Source organism: Heptranchias perlo, chromosome 8 (assembly GCF_035084215.1).
Source record: "Heptranchias perlo isolate sHepPer1 chromosome 8, sHepPer1.hap1, whole genome shotgun sequence".
In the NCBI taxonomy this organism is placed as follows: domain Eukaryota; kingdom Metazoa; phylum Chordata; class Chondrichthyes; order Hexanchiformes; family Hexanchidae; genus Heptranchias; species Heptranchias perlo.
The window spans coordinates 41,632,300-41,653,409 of NC_090332.1; the positions used below are offsets into that span (position 1 = coordinate 41,632,300).

Genomic DNA, 21,110 nt, shown 5'->3' on the forward strand with positions numbered 1-21,110 from the left:
ATGGTTTGGGCCTACCAATGCTGGCCTTGGGCGGCTGTTCTGCCAACTTCCTGCCCTTTTTGGTGTATGTTTCAAATCGCCCCTGAGATTTACTTTCGGTGGGGGGGGGGGAAAAGAGAGTCTGGTAGTACGTCCTCCCCTGCCAACCAGAAAACTTTCATTTTGACATATGGATTATTTCATGATTTTTTTTGGAATTTTGGTAGTGGTGAGATGGACTACAATTGTCTTTATCTGGCTCTGTAGATTCCTATCTTCAATTCCCACAATATAAACCAGGTTTGGAGGTTTGTGGGATTCTACTATAGTCGTCCAAGATCTGGGAGTAATAGTCTGTTCATTTTCAGTAATATGTTGTTTTTTTTGACAGTACTTAGAAGGTGTTGTTCCTCATCAGTAGCGTGGTTATGGTGGCCGATTTGTTTTCTTTAACTTGTACTTTGTGAAATATAAAATGTGCCAGTTCCATAATTATTATGGATTCAATGGGCTGGATCTTGCTGGAGCGAGACATCTCGAGACTCGCGCCGTTAGTTAGACTTTTTTTTGCACCCTTCAGTTCGAACATTTTTTGCGCTGTAACTAGTTGGGTTAATGCCTCCATTTAAGTAGAATAATAGGCAAATTTATTCCTCACAGGAAAATTTCTCGCATCTAAAATGTTCATTTGAAAAATTCTTAATTTTCAAAAATCATGAGGCATCAGAAGTAACAAATTTACAGGCAAAACTAAAATTTAGAATATAACAAGTCCATGAAAAATTCATCAACTCTTAATGTAACCCACGTCATTACTCATTTGTAAATTATTCTAAATCCCTGGAAAACATTTTCTCCAAAAGATTTTCTCCTTCTCAGCATCTTGCCTCCAATTTATCACTGCTTATCACTGTCCCTTTTGCCTCATTTTCTTCCCTGCAACCTGAATCCTCTATGTGACGTGGTGCCTTCCCTGTTTGCCCACGACTCCTCGCTGTTAGTCTGATTCCTACAGTCTCCACTCCGTCCCACGCTACCCCCGCCTCTTCACCTTATCATTGTCTTTCTCTACTCTCACTGTTGTCTCTTCATAACATTTTCTTCTCCCCTGTTGAGCGATCACAAGCTATTGCTTAATTGCGGCACCTTGCACCGAGGATGTCCTCCGTACAAGAAATGCTTTCATTGCTACAAATGTGAATAGCACCTCATAGTAGGCCAAGCTGCATGCTGACACATCTCCATTTCCAGTTTCCATCCACAGCAAGCCCCACAAAGTCAAAGTCAGTTTAGTTTTAATCCACTGCTACTTGATCCCGTTGTTCTTTGATGGGGGAAGGCATAGAAACATAAAAAATAGAAGCAGGAGTAGGCTATTTGGCCCTTCGAGCCTGCTCCGTCATTCAATATGATCATGGCTGATCCTCTATCAATACCATATTACCGCTCTCTCACCATAACCCTTGATGCCTTTTGTGTCTAGAAATCTATCTATCTCCTTCTTAAATATATTCAGTGACTTGGCCCCCACAGCCTTCTGCGGTAGAGAATTCCACAGGTTCACCACCATCTGAGTGAAGAAATTTCTCCTCATCTCAGTCCTAAATGTCCTACCCCATATCCTGAGACTGTGACCCCTCGTTCTAGGCCACCCCCAGCCAGGAGGAATATCCTCCCTGCATCCAGTCTGTCTAGCCCTGTCAGAATTTTATACGTTTCAATGAGATCCCCTCTCATTCTTCTAAACTCAAGTGAATACAGGCCTAATCGACCCAATCTCTCCTCGCACGACAGTCCTGCCATCCCAGAAATCAGTTTGGTGAACCTTTGCTGCACTCCCTCCAGGGAAGTATATCCTTTCTTAGGTAAGGAGACCAATCCAGCAAACAATACGCCAGGTGTGGTCTCACCAAGACCCTGTATAACTGCAGTAAGACATCCTTGCTCCTGTACTCAAATCCTCTTGCAATGAAGGCCAACATACCATTTGCCTTCCTAACTGCTTGCTGCACCTGCATGTTTGCTTTCAGTGACTGGTGTACAAGGACACCCAGGTCCCTTTGTACATCCACATTTCCCAATCTATCACCTTTAAATAATACTCTGCCTTTCTGTTTTTCCTTCCGAAGTGGATAACTTCACATTTATCCATGTTATACTGCATCTGCCATGTATTTGCCCACTCACTCAACTACCCAATGCTCCTTTGTTACTCTGTGGTTGGTGAGCTACTGGATCAGCTTCTACCCCTTCCCTCTCCTCCTAGGTGTCTCTTGAACATTAAAAATACTTATTTGAGCAGCAGCAAGCACATTTTTTTTTAAAAGTGCAATTAAAATTTTCATTTGTCTGCTGGGAAAAATTATTCCCATCACGTCTGCATCTCTCAGTGCACCAGTCCAGATTTGACATAACCCAATCCCCAGCCTCTCCCACCCATTTTCAGCATATCCAAGTTCCCTGTTCCACTCTCCATTTACTCACTATTTAACCCCAACTTTTATCTGTATCTGCCCTTTACTTTTGCAACGTCTCATCCCATGGCACTTCTACAGCCACTTTGCTCTCTTTACCCCAAACTACCTGTGAACAACTGGTAAAAACTGTACTACTGTGCACATTTCCTGTAGTCCATCATACTTCCTGTGTCTACACTTAAGTGTCATGCTAACTTATGTAAATTTTATTACACTTTCCACTGATTTATTCCTAAAAAAGCAAATCAGAACTCTATATAAGAAGTGAAAAATACCAATAACAAAGCAGAAACTGGATCAAATTGCTCAAAATATTTTAAAAATATTTTTCCAGTTGTGTTGTTCGAGCAGAAAAATGCTGATCTCGAGCACAAGTTGAGCACACTCTGCACCATTCAGAAAGATTTATGGAACATATGTTCCAGGAAGTGGTCACCCCACAGGCAGAGAGGAATCAGAAATAGTAGAAATGGGTGACCACTCAGGGCAGGAAGGAAAAGCAGAGAGGAACAGGAAGCCTCTGTGCATCTGAGACTGTCCAATCGTTATTCAGGGCTGAGTGATAAGGACAAGATTGGAGATACAACAGAGTATAACCACAAACAATGCAACGGCACTGTGGAGGAAGTGGTTATCCAGGGGGACAAAAATAAAGAGGAAAATAGGCAATAGGCAAGTGGTAGAGATGGGAGATTCAATCATTAGAGCCCTGTTTGCAACCATGACCACGAGTCTTGAATGGTGTGTTGTCTCCCTGGTGCCATAGTGAAGGCCAGATCAGGGCAGAAGAAAAATTTTTGGAAAGGGAGGAAGTGCATCTTGTGGGGGCAGATCGAATGCGACGATGACAGAGTGCGCGGTGGTGGTGGGGGCGGGGGGGCGAGGGGAGGGGGATCAGGATCGCCAGGGTGTCAGATGGAGATAGCAGAGGGGAAGTTATTGCGGGAGAAGATTTCCTTGAGGGGCCGAGGGGAAGCACTTACCTGCTGGATTTGGCATCTTGCGCTTCCGTTCAGCTGCTGGGTTTCCCTAGCCCCAGGAAACCCGACCTGCAGCTTTTAAATTCAAATGTCTGCCAAAATCTTAGGAGCAGAGCCTTATTTAACTCTCAGTCTCAGCACAAGAACTCTCAGCCAAACATTTGCCTGAGAGAACTGAGAGACCAGCTGCAATGCCTGAGCTTTTATTGAGATGTGTCAATCACAGGTTTAAAGGGCCAAATCAACTTCTGCTGCACCTTGTCCCCGTCGCAATGCCGATATTCAGAAGCCATGGGAAATTCGTGCAGGCGAAGTAAAATTCATTTCACAAAAAATTACCTACCTCAAGTATTTCAACTAGGTAAATTGTCCCTTTAACGATCCGCCTGCCGGCATTAATTGGGGATGCGGTTTCCAGGATTCGGCTGCCTGCTCGCATCCAAACGCGCCCACATTAAACCCGGATGTGGGCGAGTTGGAGCCGCGTTGCGGTCGCGCTTCAAAAAGCTGTTATTTTAACCTCACACCCATTCCCAATCCACCCGTTCTTTCCGGTTAAAATTACTCCCTATGTTACTATTTTGTTCTTCAGCCAGCCCACTACATAGAAGTAAACTACTTTCTCTCCTCATTCTCTTACTGACAATTTTAAATTGATGACTCCCCAAGGGAGGAAATTTCCAGAGGAAATAGTATTTCCACATTCACTATCAAAACATTTCCTAATTTTAATAATGTCAATTAAATCTCCTCTTAGCCTTTTCTACTCCAGTGGAAATAGTCCCAGTGCCTCAAGTCCCGCCTCAGAAATATAGTTCCCCATCCTTGGCATCATCCTGATGAATATACACTGTAATTTCTCTATGGCTTTAGTGTCCTTTCCATAATGGGGTGCCCAAAAAACTGCACATTGACCTTTGGATGTCCCAACAAATATTTTGTACAAATTATCATTACTTCTTTACTCTTGTACTTTGTACCCACATTTATAAAAATAAAATGCTGTTGGTCGTCTTTATAGCTTTATCAATCTGCACTCGCATTTTCAGGGAATTATGTATTTGAACTCCAGGTCTCCTTATTCATACACGCCCTTCAGCATCTTCCTATTGCATGTATATTCCATCCCTTTTCTTTCCTCCCAAAATGCATCCTCATACTTATCTACATTAGATTGCCTCTACCATTCGCTATCTGGTCTACATCTTTCAGAAGTCTTTTACAGTCCTCCTCGCAGTTATTATTTGATAATCGCTCCTGTGAAGCACCTTGGGACGTTTTACTACATTAAAGGCGCTATAAAAATGCAAGCTGTTGTTGAGTGACATTGGCAATTTTCCAATCCAAAGGGACAATTCCTGAATCAAGAGAGTTTTGGAAGATCATGACTATAGCATCTGCAATTTGCTCACCTACTTCTTTTAATAACCTGGGGGGAAACCATCAAGCCCTTGAGAATTATCAATCTTCAGTCTCATTATTTTCTCCATTATCATTTTTTAATCTTATATTAATCTAGTAAGTTCCTCCCCTTGATTTTATATTTAGTTTTCCTCATACCTCTGGTACTTTATCCTATTTCTCTACAGTGTAGACTGATACAAAGTTATTATTTAGCAAGTCTGCCATTTCCTTATTTTCAATTACAATATCACCTGCCTGTCTTTAAGGGACCCACATTATCCTTAGTCACTCTCCTTCTCTTAATAACTTGTAAAAATGTTGTGTTGTCCTTGACATCCATCGCAAGTTTTTTCTCATATTCCCTTTTTGCAGCTCTTACTACTCTTTTGTATCCCTTTGGTGCTCTTTATATCTCTCCCAGTCCGCGGGATCTCCACTATTCTTTGCATTTGTATAAGCCCTTCCTTTTAGTTTTATACTATCTCTCACATCTTTTGTTGACCAAGGTTGTTTAATTACACAAGTAGAGCTCTTGTCTTTCAGGGATATGTACAGGTCTTGTATTGTACCAAACACTTCTTTCAACACCTCCCACTGTTCGACTGTAGTTTTATCCGTGAACAGTTCCGCCTAGTTTACTGTGGTCAATTTCTGCCTCATTCCTTCAAAGTCAGACTTACCTAAATTTAAAACCTTGGTTCGTGACTCACCCGACTCCCTTTCAAACCTAATATCGAATTCAATTATGTTCTGGTCACTGTTAGCTAGGTGTTCCCTTACCGTTAAATTGTTAACTAATTCTGACTCATTACTCATCACTAAATCTAGTATGGCCTTTGGAAAGAGAGACACATGACAAAGTGAGAGAGAGATGGTAAAGGGAAGGTGAGAGACACAGACAGAGGGGAAGGTGAGACAGAAAAACATGGAGAAGGTGTGTGTGTGAAAGTTTGAGAGAGACACAACAGAAGATGGTGTGAGAGAGCGAGCAAAAAAGGAAAGAAGCGAGAAAGGGAAAAGATGAGGTGCAAGCAAAACACATGGGAACAAACAGAGACACATGTGGGATGATGGTGTGAGATTGAGAGGCGGAAGGAAAAGAGGTGTGCAAGAAAGACGAAGGAATGAGGCCCTGAAGGCATGCGCCCTAGGCTGTTAAATGAAGGCAGATAGCAGTTTTTTAGTCCCTAAATATGCAAATTATGCCATTGGACTGGAGAGTAGTCATAAAGGAGATCTACTCATGGAGGCAGAGGTACCAAGTGAGTACTTTGCATCTGTCTTTACCAAGGAAGATGATGATACCAGAGTCTCAGTAAAGGAAGATAAAGTTGAGATACTGGATGGGCTAAAAATTGATAAAGAGGTACTAGAAAGGCTATCTGTACTTAAAGTAGATAAGTCACCCGGTTCAGATGGGATACATCCTAGGTTGCTGAGGGAAATAAAGGTGGAAATTGCGGAGGTACTGGCCATAATCTTCCAAACATCCTTCGATACAGGGGTGGTTGCCAGAGGACAGGCGAATTGCAAATGTTACACCCTGTAACCTCCTCCAGCCCTACAACTCTCCAAGAACCTTGCGATCCTCCAATTCTGGCCTCCTGCGCATCCCCGATTTCCTTTGCCCCTCCATTGGCGGCCATGTCTTCAGCCATCTAGCCCTTAAGCTCTGGAATTTTCTTCTTATACCTCTCTGCCTCTGTCCTTTTTTAAGACGCTCCTTAAAACCTAATTCTTTGCCCAAGCTTTTGGTCACCTGTCCGATTATGTGGCTCAGTGTCAACTTTTGTCTGATAATGCTCCTGTGAAACACTGTGGGACATTTCACTACGTTAAAGGTGTTACATAAATGCAAGTTGTTGCTGTTGAAAAGCTACTTATATTTGTCTAGTTTTATTACTGTAATACAAATATTTGCTTCAGCAGTATGCGAGCTGAAAACTTAAGCAACTAGCTAGTTGAGGGAAGCAGCAATTTCCCAGACTCTTTCCTTCCTTGACTTCTCTATCTCCATTTCTGGAAATGGGCTGTCCACTGATATCGATTACAAGCCCTCTGACTCTCACAGCTACCTTAATCACACCCCGCTTCTTGTGAGGACTCAGTTCGCTTCTCCCAGTTTCTCCGTCTCCAGCGCATCTGGTCGGACAATGCCACCTTCCACACCAGATCTTCCAAAATGTCCTCCTTTTCCCTCAGCCGCAATTTCCTCCCACTGTGGTGGATAGCGCCATCGACTGCGTCCGTCCCATTTTCTCCACTTCGGTCTCACCGCTTCATCTCCCTCTCAGGGTTATGATAGGGTCCCCATTATCCTCACCTTCCGCCCAATCAGCCACTGCATTCGATGGATCATCTTTCATCATTTCCGCCACCGCCAGCTCCGTCTCACCATCAAACACAACTTTCCCTCCCCTCCCTTTCAGCATTTCGAAGGGACAGTTCCCTCCATGACATTCTGATAAACTTCTCCATCACCCCCAACACCTGCTCTCCTTCCCCCGGCACCTTCAAATGCATCGAATGCACTTGCAACACCTGCCCTTTCACCTCCTCCCTTGCCGCCATCCAGGGCCCCCAACACTCCTTCCGGGTGAGTCAGCGATTTACTTATACTTCTTCCAACCTAGTATAATGTATTTGCTGCTCACGATGCGGTCTCTTCTACATTGGGGAGATCAAACACAACTTTGGTGATCGCTTCTCTGAACATCTCCGTTCTGTTAACATGTGCGACCCTGAACTTCTGGTCGCTAGCCACTTTAATTCTATGTCCCACTCCCACTCTGTCCTCGGCCTCCTGCATGGTTCCAATGAAGCTCAACGCAAGCTCAAGGAACAACATTTTATCTTTCTACTGGGCACTTTCAGCCTTCTCTAATTTCTTTCATTATTATTTATTTTTGCCTTACATCACTTCTGTCATTCAATCCTCTCCTGCCTTTCACCTAATAACAGACCTCTCCTTTTTTCCTTTCCTGCCCCCTTTTCCCCAGCTGTTCTTGCTTATAAGCTGTACATCTGTAACATCTTCCAGTTGTGGCAAAAGGTCATCAGCCTGAATCATTAACTCTGTTTCTCTCTCCACAGATATCCCTCACCTGCTTAGTGTTTCCAGCATTTTCTGTCTTTATTAGCAATTTCCCTGGACTTGCCGGCAGTTTAAGGGATAAAATAGTGGACAGCCAAAATTGTATCTACTTTATGCATTGTACCAAAAGAACACGTGTTGGGAATTTATAGTTTGTGAAAAATAAATCTATCCTATTATGTCCATAACTCAGCAACAATCGTAATGCTGACATGAATTCATTGATCTGTGACATATAGTCTATGTATATATTCCATATATCGCCGTTCCTTCATTGCCGCTGGGTCAAAATCCTGGAACTCCCTACCTAACAGCACTGTGGGAGAACCTTCACTATATGGACGACAGCAATTCAAGAAGGCAGCTCATCATCACCTTCTCAAGGGCAATTCAGGATGGGCAATAAATGCTGGCCTTGCCAGCGATGCCCACATCCCATGAACGAATAAAAAAAATAAACATGTTGTCCAACATAGAAAATAAAGCATCTTACCTCTCGTAGCGTCATTAGTGTCTTTTTATCAATAGTTGCCTGCTTAACTAGTTCTTTATTGTCTTTTTCTAAATCTTTCAGTCGTCCGTAAGAGTCTTTGAATTTGTTGATTTCTTTGACAAGCAATTTATTTTCTTTTTCAAGGTTAGAAATTGTCATGTTGTTTTCATCTAGTGTGGAGTCCTTGATCTCAGTCTGTTGGCGCAACCTCCTATTTTCCTTCTCAAGCTGCTTCTTGTCTTTCTCCAGTTGGACAGTCTCCTGTTCCAGCAGTTTGTTTTCCTTCTCTAGTTGTTGCAACCTTTTGCTGGAGATCTTTAGCTCTTCCAGGTTTCTTTGTAAGCTCTGGTTTTCTGTTTCTAAGTCCTGTAGTTCATTTTCCAACTGATTAATCTTTTTGTTGCTATTTTCTAGGGCCTTTTCGAGCCTATGATTTTCTAAATCTAGTCCTTGATAGCTTACTTCTAATCGTTCAGTTTTCTTGTTACAAGCCTTCATGAGATCCAGGCTCTTTTTTAACTGTTCTTTCTCATTTTCCAGTTCTTTGTTCTCTAGCTCCAGTTGTGCCAACTTGACTCCACTGGACTTCAAACTCTCCACTGCCCTCCTTAACTGCAAATTTTCATCATCAAGTTGGTTGTTTTCCTTCTCTAGGATATCTAATTGCACAGTAAGATTTTTCAAGCTATCCAATGTCTTTTTCAGCTTCCTATTCTCCACTTCCAGATCAGAGTTCTCCTGTTCCAAGACCTCTACTTTTTCACATGTAATTATTAGACCAGTAATTTTCTTTTGCAACTGTTCGTTTTCTCTTTCCAAGCAACTCAAAACTGTCTCAAGTTCCTCTGCCCTTTCTCCTTTTTCTTTATAGTGTTCCAACTCCTTTCGGATTTGTTTCTTTTCAAACTCTAGCTTGTTCAGTTTACCACTAGTCTCCTTAATAGATTCGTGGAGGATTTTATTTTCTTTCTCAATGTCCTTCACTCTAGCTTCAGCACTGATCTGTGCACGTTGCCTCAGGGATGCAATGGTCTGGTTCAAGTGCTCATTTTCCTGCTCCAGTACTTTGATCTAGGATATATAAGTGAAGTGGGGGGAATTAATTTCAAGCATGTAAAATATTACTTCATTGTTACAAATCTTTTACAATATGCACAACCATGCAAGATATTTTATTCTTGTGGAAACTCTAGCAGAAATAGCTATGAAGAAATCTAGCAAATGGGCAAACTGTCAATAATGAACTTTCCACAATTTGGCAGTCTTACTCAGAAGCCAAAAGGATGGCTGATGTGGGAAATGGAAAAATGTACATTAATATTGGAGGGGCTGCTTTTCTGAAGTTGTGGTAAACTCGCTCTTGTTTTGACAAACTATTCAACTGTATTTTCTATCCTAAGGAACCATGGAAAATGAATGACCCACTATGCATTTCCAGCATGTTTTCGTTTCATATTTCAGCACTCAGTTTTTCCTTGTACAAAGATTGCCAGTAACTGAGGTAGACATAGATGGTGACAAAATAAGATGGATATAAAAATATTCAAAGACATTACCTCATGATTTGATATTCATATTGACATCGAATCATGAGGTTAGATATAATTCGTATACATTTCACTCAATATTTTAGCCTAAACTTTATTAGAGAACTATCAGCTCTTCTCTTGAATATAAATCTCTCGTCACACATTCACTAGTTAAAAGATAATTAAAGCGGAATATTAGTAGAACTACACTAATTGATAATCTACACTCTATCTTAAAGCGGGAAAAGTTGATGCAGTTCAAAGACTTTTGTATGGACTAATCATTTAACTTCCAATTTTATATTTCACTATTTAATACTGTGCTTAATCCAAAATGCAAATAATTTCTTAGAATTACTAAATTTACACATTCTCCTCCAAGTTTAGATTTTGAATAACAAGGTAAACTTTAAAGGGAAATATTGAGGGGAATTTTAACTCCCCCACGACGGGCGGGAGAAGGTTGGGAGGAGTTAAATTGCTAATAATGTGAAAGCCGACCCCAACCCGCCGCAATCTTGCCTATTTCTGGTTTAACTGCAGTGGGTTGGGGGCGGCGGCCGAGTAACCCTCAGATTTTGGCAGCCATTTGAATTTAACAGCTGCGGGCCGGGTTTCCCAGGGCTCGGGAAACCCGGCAGCTGAAGGGAGGCGGGAGCTGCCGGATCAAGTAGGTAAGTGCTTTTTCAGCACTGCTTGTGGACCAGGAGGAGCAGGAGCGCTTCCCCCGGTCCCTCAAGCAAACCTTCTGCCGCGATCTCTCCCTCCCTGCGATCGGCTGACACGCGGCCCAGCTCCCTCCCCGCTAATATCCCTACATTTAGTCTCTTGTATCTATTGATGTACTGTGAATATATCTTGGATATACTGGAAATATTCAAAATATATAAGGTATTGTTGAAGAATAATAAGGAAATCAAATGTTGAGTTTAAGCAAAAGAAGCATTTCTAATTGAACAGATGATAGCTCAAGCATAAACTCAAACAGGCACTGACTGCAGATTTGTCAGCATAAGGGGAAATGTTAGGAGTGTGAATTATGATCAAAAAGAGAGATCCAATTAAAGCCAGTTTAAACATATGGAATAGTGTTTACATTTTAGAAATGAAATACAAAATGCTTCATACAAGTGATATTTAAACAGGCCTTTGAGGACCTCAGTCCCTCCGGACAGGGACCAAGCCATGAAAGAAGATCACTAGCAGGGTGGTCAGACAAAGCTGTAGTCATACAATTCATAATTGGGCTAAGAAGTTATTTGAAGAGTCAATGTAGATGGCTCCATGATGTTTGGAAGCTTTAAGGACTTGGGGAAAGAAAGTCATCTTATGGGTTTTCCTGGTAGAGTCTGACAGCTAATACATACATGTCAACCTAGAAAACTAGTAAAAACTGACTGACAGTTTCAAAAGACAGCCGTAACACTCAAAATACTGAGGAGAAGCCAGGATTCTAAACTGCTATATCAAAACAAATCAAATGTTAAATGGGAGTGGGGGATATTTTCGCAGGGTTTCTTCAGCTTGTATGTTGTAAATTCAGCAGAAGAGCTGTGAGAACCCCATAGAAATGGTCAGGCCTCATTACAATAACATTGATGAGCTGCCAGCGCTGAATGAGCGTTGACAAGCAGATGACTGATCGCGGAGGGGGTTCGAAATCCAGCAGCACCTCAGTAGGATTACCAACCATCTCCGGTTGCCCAAGACTCTCCCAGAATGTGATCTGAATCTCCGGATCACTGCTGCTAGCAGCCCAGGAGAACTATGCCCTTTACATTTCTCGCTGCAGCATCGTTTCTCCCCCCACCCCGTTCCATGATGTCAACAGTTGCTGCCTGAGGAGAAGCCTCCGGCTCGGTAGGCGCAGAGTGCCGGCCTCCCTTTAGTACCGACTGGTGGAGAACAGCCAGGAGTCGGATTGGGAGGGGGAAAGAGAGAAACTGAGCGTGGAGAGGTGCGAGGCTGGATTGGAAGACGATGAACAGGGACCAGGGGGCAGGGTGACAGCAGAGTGGGGAGTTGGGGCTCGAGGCAAGGAGATCGGCGAATACAGAGGAGCTATTTCCTTTGGTGGGGGAATCCAGAGTAAGGGGGGGGGTCACAATCTTAAAATTAGAGTGGGGAGTTGGGGCTTGAGGCAAGAAATGGCAGTGAGATTGGCGAATACAGAGGAGCTATTTCCTTTGGTGGGGGAATCCAGAGTAAGGGGGGGGTCACAATTTTAAAATTAGAGCCAGGTCATTCAGGAAGCACTTTTTCACTGAAAGGGTAGTGGAAATGTGGAATTCTCTCCCTCAAAAGTCTGTGGATGCTGGGTCAATTGAAATTTTCAAGACTGAAATTGATACATTTTTATTAGGTAAGGGTATCAAGGGATATGGATCAAAGGCAGGAAATGGAGTTGAGGAACAGATCAGCCTTGATCTAATTAAATGGTGGAACTTAAACGGTGGAACAGGCTCGAGGGCATGAATGGGCCACTCCTGATCCTATGTTCCTATGAATGGGGATTGGGGGCTCAGGGCAGAAAGAGAGACTGGGGAATGGGGTAGCCATTGGTCCTCGGCGTTTCCTGCAGAGCTGAGAGCAGCAGCAACGTGCTGAGTGGGAGCACAGCAGAAAGAGCAGCAGCCAGTAAAGGGATGAGTAAAACCTGTGAACTTTACTGTGAGTAAATAGTGAAATATTGTTTCCACTGCTGGGTGAATGGGGAACAAGGGGATGGACACCAAGGATTCACACTGTAAGAACCAAGGGGAAAGGGAGAAGGAAGGTTTTTGAACTGAAGGCTTTTAGAACATGGGATGCATCACTACAAGTGGCTATTGAGGCAGAGACCAGGACATCATTTAAAAGGGAATGGGATAAGTATTTGAAAAACAGGAATAAAAGACCTGGGGGCAATGTCTAACACAGTCTCTTCCTTCCCTCCCCACTCTCAGTAAAAGCATGTGTACGGCTACCAGATGCAATGACTTACAACTCTGTACCAAGTAGGTCTCATGTTAGTGTTAAAATGGTAAGAGGTGTTACTTTACCTAAAATGCAAAATTTAATTTTATTGATATAAAGCTTTGCTCAGCAATACAATGTTGAGCTTTGTCACAGCAGCACTATTTATGTGTGTTATGTATTACCTTCAAATAGTATGCGTCCTGCCATGTTGACTAACCACCAGGCAATGTGTCTTAATAAACTCCTTTTGTTTTAATTAATTATCCCTAGCATTCCATGTGAACTTGGTAATGAGAAATGATCAGGATGATGTTACATGGAGACCAAAAATCTTAGAGACACCTACTGTAGCCACAAGCACCAGTTAACAAGGTATCATGTCAATTATCCAATTTATATTGGCTTTGAAGCTCATACTGCATCCAAACCTGCCAAAATCCAACCTATAACAATATAAAATTGTACAAATTAAGTGCACTGAGCCAATGATAGTTTTAACCTATCTCAGGCATTGGTTTAATGTTGATGAAGTTATTCATTCACAGCTTTACAAGCTGGGTGATCTTGTTGTCATATTTGTTGTTCTGCCTGTCATGATCACCTTTTATCTGCTACTGAACAACCGGGCTAAAAGACTAATTATATGCATAAACATACAGGATAGTTCCACTCAATCTGTCCATTTGAATATGAGGTTACGGCAATGGAGCTTTGCGTAAAAAATATAAATATGGTTTGTGAAAATGCACTTAATCATGTGTTCTTACCTGTCTCTCAGCATTTTCTCGAATGGTTTCGATAGTTTTTTCGAGCTGGGACTTCTCTTTTATAAGGTCGTTGCTGAGACTTTCAACATTTTGCATACTTTGTTTTTCATTGCTGATCTCTCCCTGGAGCCTCTCCATCTAAAACAGAAAGAAGTAAAATGTTTAAAAAAGCCTAAGATGCTGCAATTCTACAGTACATCAACCAGCAAAAGAAGTAGTAAGATAAAGCATTAATGTTTCATTAAAACAAAATCAATAAGGAATTTGACTATTTTGTTTGTAAGAAATAAGCTGTAAAGTTTATTAGGCCAGACATAAGATGGGTTTGTCACTTACATTTATCTCTTACGAAGACAATGTTATTAATTCAAGGCCTAGCTATTAAATTAAATGTAAGTGTTGCATTCCATCTTGTGCATATCTTGGGAATCAGCTGGTTAGACAAATGAACAAAACTGAACATAAGTTGCTCACCTTGTATTAGTATAATACTACATATACTGGTTTGAGCTCTGAACATGCAGAGTCCCACTCACCAGCTTCTGAATGTGGTTAAATTTTCATGTTCGTAGAGAACTGACTAGCCTAGAAATTCGATTGCGCAGCACTCGTTTTTCGGGCGGGAAAAGGGCGCTGAAGAGTCCAACATGGTCTGTGCTCAGTCTGCGCCAGAAGTGCACTGCTGCCATATTGGTTAGAGCGCCCTGTAATTGTCCAGGGCGCCCACCTGAAACAACTGTTAGGCCCACTTTCTATGCAAATCGTGGACATACCGCATGTTTCAAGCCCCCTTTTCCAAATTCAATCTTGATTGAGCGCAGCATGTGCTGTGCATGCTGTAGTCGGTTTTCTCATGCGCACATCAGCCAAACTAGCGGTCCTTAATGGGAGTGCTGGAGGATGCCATCAAAAAAGGCAAGTACAAATTTTTATACTTACCTTAATGTGGAGCCACGAGGAGCAGGTGTCTCTCCTGGCTCCAGATTAAAACCACGGGCAGCTGCAAGCCCGCACTCGCCTCCACTCCTGATTTCCGCTCCCCTCCTCTATCCTCTCCAACTACCACATCATTTCTAACCCCCCTTTCCTCTCTAAGAACCTTGTGTGAATTGTTGCATCCCAGCTCCAGGCATACTGCTCCCAAAATGTTCTGTTCTAATCTTTTCACTCCACTTTTACCCTCCTCACGATCCTTCTGGCCAAAATCACAAATGACATCCTCCATGACTTCTCTGTGGTGTTTTACAGGGCTAATCATGCTATCCTCCTCCATTGCCTCTCCTCTGCTGGCCAGCTGCATTAGACTGCCCTTGCATGCTTCTACTCCTACCTGTCCCAGTGCAGAAAGCACATCTCTAGCAATGGCTTCTCCTTCTGTCCACTGTCACCTCTGGAATTCCCCAGGAAACTATACTTCGCCCCCTCCTCTTCCTCATCTATCTGCTAAATCTAGGTGTGATTATCCACAGGCACTTTCATCTGTATGCTGACACCCAGCTCTACCTATCCACTATTTCCCTTGTTGTTAGATAGCTTGTCTGATATCAAATTGTTGATGAGTCAAAATTTTCTCCAACTGAATATCGAAAAGAATGAAATCATTGTTTTTGGTACCTGCCACAAAACCACTCCCTTACTACTCTCTCAACCTGGATCAGATCATGTGAAACCTTTATGTCCTGTATGACCCACGGTTGAGCTTCAAACACCACGTTCCATCCACCCATCAATAAGACGGCTTGCATCACCTCTGTAACATTGCCCATCTCTACCTGTATCTCATTCCCACTGCCCTCCCACCAGAACCTTCATATATGCTTTTATCGTTCCCGACTTGATTTTGTTAACATCCTCCTTGCTGGCCTCCCATCCTCCATAATTCCAACCTGCCCAAAACATAGCCATCTGTATTCTTTCCTGCACTAAGGTCCAATCACCCATTATCCTATGTCCTTGCTGATCTACACTGGTCCTTGTCCTAATAATGCAATGAATTTAAAAATCTTCTCCCTCACCTTGAAATCCCTCCATGGTCTCATTGCCCCACCCTACCTCTGCAACCACCACCAGTTTCATGATCCTATTGCCCTCATCAGCATCTGACTTGATCTTCTATGCATCTCTCCCTCTTTTTACCCCATTGGTGGCAGCGCCTTAAGCCACTTCATCCATTCTCCGGAACTCTCTACTTCTCTTTTGAGCCTTCTTAAAACACATCTTTTCGACCAATTTTGTTGTTTCAGTTTTTTTTACATTTTTGTGCTCAAGGTGAAGAACGTTAGTGCTGCAGAATGAAATGCTTCTCATTCACATACTCAGTGTTAGTATCAAATAACTTTCAGCTCAGATAAAGCTCAGCCAGTTGCAAAGTAACAGTCCCCCACTCTACCCTGAAAACATGCCTCAGTCCAACCTAAAAAGAACATGTCCTGCTGAACCAGTGTGACATTTAAAACATTTCCCATACCAGCTTCTGAGTGAGATTTCCAATTAGTGTTGAAATAGGCAGATTCGTGCTCTCCAAAATGGGGTTTGGGGAGCGAATCTGCAATTGGATCCAACTGCTCTACACAGGCATCAATAGCGCAGTTTCAATTAGCAGGTGGGAATCGGAAAGCTTTCTGATCAAATCTGGAGTCAGGCAGGACTGTCCTCTCTCCTCCGTCTTGTTCGTGTGTTGCATCAAGCCCTTTGCCGAGTCCATCAGGAGGGATGTGGACATAAGAGGAGTGACGATCCCAGGCAGCAGAGGCACTCAGGTCAAGGCTCCCTGTACATGGACGACGTCAGTGTCTTCTGCTCGGATCAGCTGTCAGTCCACAGATTGACGAGCATCAGCGACCAGTTCGAACTGGCCTCGGGGGCCAGAGTAAATCGCAGCAAGAGCGAGGCCATGTTCTTTGGGAACTGGACCGACTGATCCTTTGTCCCCTTCACCGTCAGGTCAGATTACCTGAAGGTGTTGGGGATCTGGTTCGGGGGGGGGCGCCAGGACATGCACCAACAACTGGGAGGAGCGCATTGCCAAGCAGAAACTGGGACTGTGGGATCGATGATCCCGCTTGATCGTGGGCAAGAACCTGGTCATCAGGTGCGAAGTGCTCTTAGTGTTGCTGTACGTGGCGCAGGTCTGACCCATACCTCTCTCCTGCGCCGCGACAGTCGCCCGAGCCATTTTCCACTTTATCTGGAGATCAAAAATGGATCATGTCCCCAGGGACACGATGTGCGAATCTCCAGAGAAAGGGGGAAAAAACGTGCCCAACGTGGCCCTCATCCTGATGGCCACCTTTGTGTGTGGCTGCATCAAGCTGTGCATAGACCCTCGGTACACAAACACAAAATGTCACTACGTGCTGAGGTTCTATCTGCCCCCGGTGTTGCGAAGGATGGGCCTGGCCACACTGCCACGGAACGCTCCATCCAGTTGGACCGTTCCACCTCACCCGTCCTTCGTAGAAAAGTTTGTGCAAAAAAACACCTTTGACCACAAGGTGATCAGCAAGTGGTCCGCATGTAATGTCCTCGGGATCCTGCAGGAAAAGGAGATAGTGGATCCTGTCGGTTGGTTCCCCGAGCAGACGGTCAAAGTCATTTGGCAGAACACCTCATCGCCAGAACTGTTAAACAAGTACCAAGACGTAGCTTGGCTCGTGGAGAGAAGGGCCCTTCCAGTCAGATCCTTCATGCACTCCCGGAGTCTCAGTGCCACCGTACGCTGTCCCCGAGGATGCTGCGGTGGGGATGAGACCATCACCCATCTCCTTCTTGAATGTGCTTTTGCAACGATGGTCTGGAGAGAGATGCAGTGGTATCTGTCCAGGTTCGTCCCGAGCAGTTCCGTAACACAGGACTTTGTGCTCTATGGGCTGTTCCCAGGGACGCACACTGAGACAGACATCAACAGCTACTGGAAGACCATCAACTCGGTGAAGGACGCCCTTTGGTCTGCACGAAACTTGCTGGTCTTCCAGTGCAAGAAGCTGTCCTCGACCGAATGTTTCAGACTGGCACATTCCAAGGTCCAGGACTATGTGCTCAGGGACGCACTGAAGCTGGGTGCAGCCGCCGCAAAGGCTCCGTGGGGAAAGGCTATCGTTTAGAGCCTTCTTGCCATTGTATACCGAGGGGCTGCAATCAGGGAAAAATCCCCTCTGGCAGAATGTAAAATACAAATATATGTAATGTACCTGTAATCAATAAGCTGTATTGATTGTAATGCAATGAGGCACCCTAGAGTGTCATGAACTGTAATTATGTTCTATGTGTAACTGTATTGTTGGAATCATTTGAACTGTACTTTGTATCTTGCAAATTGTATAATCTGTATTGTGTACGTTTAAAATGTGATATGACAACTGTATTGTATGTATTGTTGCAAATTTTATGAATAAAGTAGATTTTTTGAAAAAAAAAGGCAGGTTACTGTGCTGTTATTCCCATGCCCGTTCAATTTGAACCCAGGTCAGAGCAGCGAAAAACCAATGTTTAAACAACTGCACCAACCAGTTACCCCTAACCACTCTCATATTTCCTTCCCTCAGACTTTGTAGAGCCCATTATTCTTTAATGATTTTCCACGCAAGGCCATGTTCAGCCTACACTTGCTGGTCATAGGTACATATTCATCTTGCAAGCATTTGAAGATATTGCATTTGTCTTCAACTGAGTTAACATTTAAAAGATTCAAATAAAGTTTTAAAAGTTCCTAGCAGTGTGTGTTGCCACAACTGCACAAGATTACTCCTGGAGGTAGTCTCACATCTCTTGCCTAAATGCCCTTCAAGTGATTTCATACACTATACAGTTTCTATTGATGTAAGCTGAAGCCATTTCACATTTAATTCAAACTGTGTAGTATAACTGGCTTTCTTGTAGTTCAAGATGTATAGTTTTATTGCCTGATGAAGCACTGGTGGTAGCTGTCAGCAAGAAAATGCGGAGAACTTCCTCTCCCAACACCAGAGAGGGAGGAGACAAAATGAGTTTTGCCAAATACTGTGTCTACTCAATTCATTTCATATTTATTGCACCAGGTCAGGCAGATGTTACCAGCTAATGGAGTCAATGGTTTTACACCGGAAAGAGCTATATTCTGAATATTATATTGTTCTATTGAGATTAATATTTTCTTTAAAAAAATCAGGTATATCTGTAGTTTTTCAGTATAGAGAACAAAATATTTAATTTAAGTTGGCATTGTGGATAAAAATTATGTCCTTTCACCTCTAGGATCTAGGTTTGAACCCAACCAAAGAAAGGAGTCTCTTCTCAGACAGTTATAAGTGTCCCAAGTGAAATTAGCTTGAGAAAGTTTAATCCAGGGGCAAATATATACAGTACAAAACTGCCCATAAATCATCTTAATTGACACTGATTTGGCAGTGCCAGGCAGACGTCAGAAGGATGGTAGGTCAGGAATGGAAATATTACAGTGGTACAGGCAGAAGTACTCTTCTGACATCAAGGTTATCCGCTGCAGCAGGGCAGAAGGAACATTATTTTGCACCTCTATCCTGGGGCTGCTTGATTCTGACATTGGATATAAATCCAAACTCAGCTGGGTCTTACTTTTTTTAAAGAAAAGGTTGGTTTCTGCATGTCAAGCTTTGGTGCACTCATTGGAGACCTTGCTAACCAGCGTGCTGCAGCTGGTGGTTTAGGCGGTGGAGTTCACTGGCCATATTTGCATAATCTTGCATAATGATTTTGTGATACATCAAGCATGTGGCATCTCCAGGGACATCTACAACAGAGCACTCATGCCAGAGACCCCAAGGGTAGTTAATGCTTCTCCCATCGATGCTCAGACTGCTGCCATAGAGACCAAGGCTTCCAGAGTGAAACAGACTATCTCTTCAGACTTCAAAAGGGCTAGGGATTGGTTAGAGCGAGCCATAAGACAGGACTTCAATGAATTCATAGGTGCCATTAAGTCTGTTTTCAGGTGAAAAGCATATGGCTAAGATGGGCAACAGATGATGGTGCGATCCATCGCCCCCTCCAATGCTGTATCTGCACCAGCATACAGACAGATCCATGTTGTCCAACTGGTACAACCAATACTAGGCTCATCTAAGGATTCAGCTTGCAGAAGGCAAGGGCCACCTCAACTGCAAGAGGCTCTAATGCACACACAGCAGCCACCACTTAATGTAGTCCTATCACTGAGATAATATCTAGAAGAGGCAACAGACCAGGTTTAAAGGCACTTGCATCACACTATAACACAGGGGAAACACCATGGAAGCAAACACTAGCCGCTCACACATAACATGTTCGCAATTTTTAAAATAAAATGATGTGCACAATGTGTTTTTGGCGAGGTTTGCTGATATGTTTCATTGGAGTCGTGATTTATAAACTTGAGAGGTGCAAAGAAAATGTATGTTTATAAGAAAAATGCAAGACATTATAGTTGAAGGTATATTTGGGATGGCATTGGGGAATGGTTAGGAATTATTAACACAGTGCCCACCTCTAAGTTAAGAGGTGTCTGTAAGAGAGCCTCTGAATGGCTTTCACTGCCAGCATTGGATTCTGTTCTGTGCCCTATGTTTTTCCCTTCATCCAGTGGGGGCATCCTCTTTTGGCTCCTCCATGAAGATACTTCTTTGCAGTGTGAAGTTGTACAGTATGCAGCAAATAGCAACAATCCCTGAAACCCTCTCTGGGCTGTATTGCAGGATACTCCCAAATTTATCCAGGAACCTGAAACACTGTTTCAGCATATCAATGGTGTGCTTGATGATTTATGCCACAATTGTGTGATAAGACATTATAAAGAAGCAAGTACTTCTTTTCCTTCTTACTCTAATGGATGCCAGCATATTATTATACCTGTGCTCAGCTGGTGTCTGGGGATATTGCAGAGATGCCACGAGCCATGGCTTCAGAGGACAGCTTTGATTACATAGCATAACATAGTCCACCATTCCACCAATAATAGATCCACAAAGGTAAAGGTATTTTGTAATGGAGCTCATAGTGCCACATGATCTATAACCGCTTGGACCTTCAGAATTCCTGTGATCCTACAAAATTACACAGCACTTTCATGCTGCTGTTGGTTGTCCAAGGGAAAGGAGATGAAATTCCTTACACAACCAAACAAGGCATTGATCACTTGCCTGATGTATCTATGATTGGCTGTCCCCAGTGGAAGCCTTAAATTATCCCAAACATAAAAATTGAGGACCGTTGTACCCTCAACAACCACCAGAAGTGTCATATCTGTGAAGGAGATTGGCTGCAGGTCTGGTTGATGCATGTTTTATAAACTCAGCATCCTTTCTAAATCATAGCCTCTGCTCCACTATATGTACAGGTATGTGCGCATCTGCCTGTAGATTCTGAAGCGAGGTTCCACTGGGTGGGTTCAGAGTGCCTCTGGTGCAGCCTGACGTGCCTGGCATCCCTCCTTTGGTCC

General features: G+C 43.2%; 1 protein-coding gene across 6 annotated transcripts in view; it reads right to left on the minus strand.

The window, feature by feature from the left end:
* Positions 1-21,110, minus strand: part of LOC137324578 (girdin-like) — a 233,772-nt gene that overhangs the window by 76,177 nt on the left and 136,485 nt on the right. For all 6 annotated transcript variants that reach the window (XM_067989025.1, XM_067989023.1, XM_067989024.1 and 3 more), the window contains exons 14-15: positions 13,682-13,819; positions 8,428-9,498 (exon numbers count right to left, since the gene is read on the minus strand). In XM_067989025.1, coding sequence (XP_067845126.1) covers positions 8,428-9,498; positions 13,682-13,819 — 1,209 coding nt within the window. The remainder of the gene's footprint in view (positions 1-8,427; positions 9,499-13,681; positions 13,820-21,110) is intronic.